This window comes from Arachis ipaensis, chromosome B04 (genome assembly GCF_000816755.2).
Source record: "Arachis ipaensis cultivar K30076 chromosome B04, Araip1.1, whole genome shotgun sequence".
In the NCBI taxonomy this organism is placed as follows: domain Eukaryota; kingdom Viridiplantae; phylum Streptophyta; class Magnoliopsida; order Fabales; family Fabaceae; genus Arachis; species Arachis ipaensis.
Genome location: NC_029788.2, coordinates 106,974,625 through 106,980,740, shown reverse-complemented (window position 1 = coordinate 106,980,740; position 6,116 = coordinate 106,974,625). Strand labels below are relative to the sequence as shown.

The 6,116-nt window shown below is 38.1% G+C and overlaps 1 protein-coding gene across 1 annotated transcript in view; it reads left to right on the top strand.

Annotated features, from left to right (window-relative positions):
* The window catches only part of LOC107636885 (protein SCAR2), a 7,467-nt gene continuing 1,648 nt past the window's right edge, over positions 298-6,116 (top strand). Inside the window, exons 1-6 of the mRNA XM_016340358.2 lie at positions 298-761; positions 2,060-2,223; positions 2,331-2,454; positions 2,565-2,685; positions 2,797-2,858; positions 2,978-6,113. Coding sequence (XP_016195844.1) covers positions 607-761; positions 2,060-2,223; positions 2,331-2,454; positions 2,565-2,685; positions 2,797-2,858; positions 2,978-6,113 — 3,762 coding nt within the window. The 5' untranslated portion in view covers positions 298-606. The remainder of the gene's footprint in view (positions 762-2,059; positions 2,224-2,330; positions 2,455-2,564; positions 2,686-2,796; positions 2,859-2,977; positions 6,114-6,116) is intronic.

Here is a 6,116-nt window from a genome sequence, read left to right as displayed (position 1 = left end):
TTAAAGAACTACTTTTTTTTTTTGCAATAACGTAGTGAAAGAGTAAAATTAAGAGGAGGAAAGATAAATTTAAAGAAAAAAAAGTTAACTAATTATTAACAGGGAAAAAATGTTCTCATATGTGTTTTAAATGTTATTAGAAAAATAAAAACAAAAAAAATCTCACATNTTTAATTAATATTTTAAGACCGTGTGAAGCTAAAATGTTAAAAGAAAAATTGAAAATTAGGGAAAAAAGAAACGTCAGTCACTCCTTGACTCGAAGTTGAATGTATCTTCTCCGATTCACACGCACAGTGACACCATCCTTTATATGCTACTCATCCTTCTCCCTTTCCACATTTTCCAATACGTTCTTGAAAGTTTTAAATATAAACCAAAAACAAAAAGGAAAGGATTTTTTTTAAGAGAGAAGAAAAAGAAAAAGCGCACTCTCTCTCTCTCTCTCTCCCCCCGTGTTTCCCTCTCTTCTTTCTCTCTCTTCCATTTCCATGGTGCAACGGCCAGAACACACAGCGTCTCCGGAGAAAAGATCAGAGAACAGAGCCAGCAGAAAACGGTGATCGGAGCAGAATCAGGGTTCCGATACTGTCTGAAACTCGAAGAATGCCAATTTCGAGGTTCCACATTCGGAGCGAGCACAGCTTGGCCGATCCGGAGCTCCACCGCGCCGCCGATAAGGATGATCCCGAGGCTCTCCTCGAAGCCGTCGCCATGGCTGGACTCGTCGGAGTCCTTCGCCAGCTCGGTGACCTTGCTCAGTTCAGTTCGCACTCTCTCTCTCACTCACTCACTGACTCACTCACTCTGCCTCTCTCTCTCTCTCTCTCTCTCTCTCTCTCTCACTTCACCGTCGATGCTGCTGTTTTGGTGGTTTTGCAGTTTCCGTGATTATTCTTAGTCGAAATGAGTGTTGAGTTTGAAAAACTTTAAGGTTGACAAAATAGTTTTTAATGCAGTGTTTGAAAACTTTTTGTGTTGTTGTGTTGTTTGTTATATTTTTAGCTGTTATACTGAATGGAGTAAGCTTTTGATTCAGGTAGAATTTGTTGTGGATATCGGAGTTGTTTGGTTGAGTTCGGAGTTTGCAGGAAATACGGCTTTCTAAATTTGGTGGTTGGATTAGGTGCCTGAATTAAGCTGTACTCTGTTACGATTACTATTTTTTTTAGTTTTTGTGGTAACTAGAACTCAATTTTGAAAAACCAATTTACGAGGATCACTCGTTAAATCTTAATATCTTAATGTAGTTTCTTTTAATAGTATTATTAATTCTTCTCTCGATGGTCGGATTTTTTTTTCTTTTTTTTCCTTTTTAAGTTAATCTGTTAAAAGGAATTTTGAACCAAAACAAATACAGAAAGATGAAAGTGGGCAATTAGTGATAGGTTGGTCTAAATTCTGGGGTTTACGAGATAGTTCATTTATCTTTGTATGGACTATGGACACGAATATTTGATTGGTTGGTCTGAACCCTCAATTCCACTGAGTGATGCGTACACTACAGTTATTGAACTAGCTGATTCCTATATTTTTTGTTTGTATAGGCGGGGTCATTTAGCTTAAACATCAGTTTACATTTGATGAAATTTGTTTAAAATGTTTTTCCGTATTCATTGGATTATTTAATTTTCAAAATCAACTATGCCTTGTTATTACTGAGCTGCATTATATTGCATATAGTGTTATGTTTCATTTGTTGCACGAAATAGGTATTAAGTTTTAGGGCCAAACTCAGGATGTGCTATCCACAAACACTTTATTGTTCACCTGAGCTATGCATTGGGTGGTCTTAGTTCTGTGATTTTTGTTGTTTGTTTGTTTGATTGGATAGTCTCGTAATTTTCATCCAAATGCTTCTGTAAAGTCTTTTTTATGTATCTTGCAACAGTTGCAATAATTTTGACATTTTGTTCCCTGGTATTATTAATAATTAGATAGATAGTTTAGTTTTGATGCTGAGCATCAACATTTAATCCTTTTTGGATTATGGTCTTTAGTTTTTGTAGTTAACAAGTGGTGCTGGGTTATCTGCATTTGACTATTTGATTTTTGTTAGGTTTGCTGCCGAGATCTTCCATGACTTGCATGAAGAAGTAATGGCCACTGCCGGGAGAGGCCACAGTCTTATTTCTCGTGTTCAGCAACTTGAAGCTGAAGTTCCTGCACTCGAGAAAGCTTTTTTGTCACAAACTCGTCATCATTCATTCTTTACAAATGGAGGTTATTCACTCATTTGAGTCTTATTTTTTATGATTTGCATTTGTCAGAATGTATCTGTAAGAATATAAAATTCTTTTGGCAAATTTAACATGCTTCTTGCATTGCAGGGATTGAATGGCATCCTAATCTCCGATCTGAACAGAATCTTGTTACTCGTGGAGACTTGCCTCGATTTATAATGGATTCGTATGAAGAATGTCGTGCTCCCCCAAGGCTGTTCCTTCTAGACAAGTATGGTGCCCAGATTCATAGAAAAAAAAATTCAACACTAGTAACAGCTTGTTGCTATGTTATAGAATTTTTACTATAATTTATTTTATTTGGGTTTTTTCCTCTAAAAGGTTTGATGTGGCTGGGGCTGGGGCATGTCTGAAGCGGTATACTGATCCATCATTCTTTAAAGTGGAGTCCTCTGTAACAACAGTAGAAGTTCACAGGGAAAAAAGGATTCATAAGGTCAAGGTACTTTAGTGGCAATTTTACTGATTACATTGTTTTTTATTTATTTTTTTCTTTTTGGCATAAATGACACTTACAATAGAAAAATGAATGTATAAATTTTCTTTTTTCCAGCAGAAGAAAGTATCAAAACCAGGGAATGGTACAAAACCTGAAGTTGTCTCATCCCATGCCAAGTGAGCTCCGATAATTTATCTGTGTTGAATTATTTTATCCTGCTGGTTCCTATAATGCAAGTAGGTCTTTAAATGGTTTATTTGTGACTTAGTTCATTCCAAATTTTCAAATACGGCAGACTGCACCAGTTGTTCCTTGAGGAGCGCATTGAGAATGCTTGCAATGATCCTGCACGTCTTGTGAAGTTGAAGAAAAAACAGTTGAATGGATCGGCAGTAGATTCAAAGACTGGGAAAAGTTATATGGAGAAGATTTTTGAGAATTCCTCACCAGATCATAAAATGGTTTGTGAGGCCTCGATCACTCCACACCCACTGAGATCAATGTTTGATGCTGATGACAATGGGATTACAGTACTTGAAATCAGTAGTCTTAGCTCTGTGAAAAGGTCACCAGGATATGAAAGCAAAAGATCATCACCACTCAATGGGCAGGAATTAGAACTGAAACCATACTCTGAAATTGATAGGGTGAGGAATGGAGATTTTGTGCAAGTGCATGAAGATGTCTTAGGAGCCGTGACACATAAAACGCCTTTAAATCATCCCAAGGTACCTGATGAGAGACAATTGGTAGTTGATGAACAAAAGAACAGAGAATGCATCTTGGATGGTTACCATTCTGATGATGTGACTAGCGAGGTTGACGATTACATGGATGCCTTAGCTTCCATCGAAGAACTGGAAACAGAAATTGAGTGTAGACCAAAGAAAAGCTTATTCCATATTCAAAAGACAAGTGATTCAAATGGCAAAGAAGAACATCAACTGCAAGGTCAATTTTCAGATTCTCAATCATTTGGGGACTCCTTGACATCTGAAGAAATTGATTCAGTTGATCAAGATCGAAATGATGAACGTACCGAAGTGCAAGCTCAGCTATCAGATTCTCAATCAACACGAAGCTCCAATGCATCAGATGATAGCAGATCATCCAGAAGAGTCAGAATTGCTGAACGCACCCAACTGCAAACTCCGTTTTCAGATTCTCAATCTATTGGAAACTCCTCCATATCAGAGATTGAATATATGCCATCCAACCAGCTTGACCAAAATGTTGAGTTGCAAAGTACTCATTGTGGTGGGTTTGTCATGCATGACAAAGGACATGTTTATGGAGAAGATATCTCTGGTTTTGGACCAGATGCTTCTGTTTCATGTCTAATGGATTCAGGACATTCATTGTTATCTTTAGATCCTGGGCCCCTCTCCTCAATGTGCCTCCCTATAAGGACTCAATCTGGTGAAACACAATCTGGCCCTGTTGAAACTCATCAAAGCTTAGAAGATGATGAAGACAGGAAGTCACTTGTTGAATCTGTGATGAAAGATGATGCTTGCTCTATTGTTTCTTCCAATAACAAATCTCTGGATAGCTTGGATGTTTGTGATCCATGTGTTAGTTCCAATGCTTTAGAAGTTTTTAATGATTTGAACTTGGCACAGGAAGATGAATATGGTAATCATTCTGCAATAACAGTATTGCAGGAAGAATCTGCTAATAAATACTCTTCTGCAATTTCGGATTCCGGTGATATGGGTTTTCAAGGAGAGAATCCAATTTTCCCATCCATGAAAGCAGACTTGAATTTGGGTACCAAGTTGGCACTTGGCGGCAGAGACTTTAATTCTGAGAATGGTGTAAATGAAATCCAACACATCTCAGAGGATTTGTCTCCTGCTTTGGAGACTCCACAAATAAGTAACATTACAGAGGAACTATCGGATTTTACTCTAAATCAACAGGATGAGCCACATTCAGCAGAATCTGAAGTTTTCTGTTCTGAGCAGCAATCAACTTTTGAAGACATACAAAGGATGCTGCTTGCTGATGAAAAAGGTGGATCCAAAGTTGAAGATGATGTTCATATTAAATATCTGTCTTCTCTTGATAACAATAAGCAGGACAATCTTGTCTTTGTAAATGACGTGTCCACTGAAAAGGTTCATTCAGATCAGGCTTTTTCTGCTCTTCATTTGGTTGATAGTGCTGAAAATGGTGCAAGTTCTTTTAATTCTCTGTCCTCAGGTTTTGTTTCTTCCCCATCAAGGAATGCTTCAGATTTGAGTTCTTTTAGTTCCCATCGGAATGAAATAAAATACAATGAGGCCGATTTGACAAAAGTTTATGTAGGATTAAATTCAGAGAAGAGGGTAAATAAATTGGAATCGTCTTCAGACCTCATATCATCTCCAGCTAAAAGGCTTACAGATTTGGAAGAATCTACATTTGCAGATTCTCACGAGAAAGAAATGGAAGTCAATGAGGTACTTCCTCACAAATATTTGACAGCCTTAGTGGCACCAAGGGTGGTGGATCAACTTGAAATTGGTGCTGCTGACATACAATCAAATCCGAACAGATCTGTACCCTGTGATCCATGTCATTCTGAAATATGTAACAATATCCAAGAGGAGAGAATTCAAAATCTTTCTGCTGTCAGTGAAATGAAAGTGGTGGATTCAAGTTCAGAGCTAGACTCTGAGAGGTCAGAATCTGTATGTCTTTCTCAGAATGATGTACAGAACAACAAAGAGAGTTTGTCATCACCTTCCTTTAACCAGCTGAAGCCAGAAACACATTCAGAGATGTTCGTGGAATCACCGGTTAATCAACGGGATGCAGAAGTTCAGCTCAGAAATGATGGATACCATTCGCTTGAGAAATTTCAATTTCATCACCAATCTTCAAGTCAGTTGGAACAACTAAGAATCCATCCAGATGAACAGTCATCATTTGATTTCTCGTCTAAGTCATTTTTGCAGGAGACCAGTCCTACCAAGCATGTCATGCATTCATTGCATCCCCTGATTCCGGAGTTAACCAATAATCATGAGGAGATACCTCCTATGCCCCCTTTACCACCAATGCAGTGGAGAATGAGCAAGGTTCAACATTCTTCCCTAGTTTCACAGAGGGAAGAAATAGAAGCAACTCATGCATCATTGCAACCAATACAGCCAGTTAAACCTAATGATAAGTCTCAGTTTGGTTTATCAACCTCTGATAGAGACACTATACTGTATCAAAATCCATTTTTGCCTGTCATGGCTGTGGAAAGCAGTAAACTCCAGCGTTCTCCTGGGTTCTTAGCTGGTTTACCAGAGCATTCAGTTGCTATTCCCTTGCAATTTCCTATCATGATAAATAAATCAAATAGTCAATATAATTACCTGGTTATGGATAAAAGCCACCATCAGAACCCATTCTTAACACTACCTGTGGTATCTACGAGCAGGCCTCCACATGGATATGTC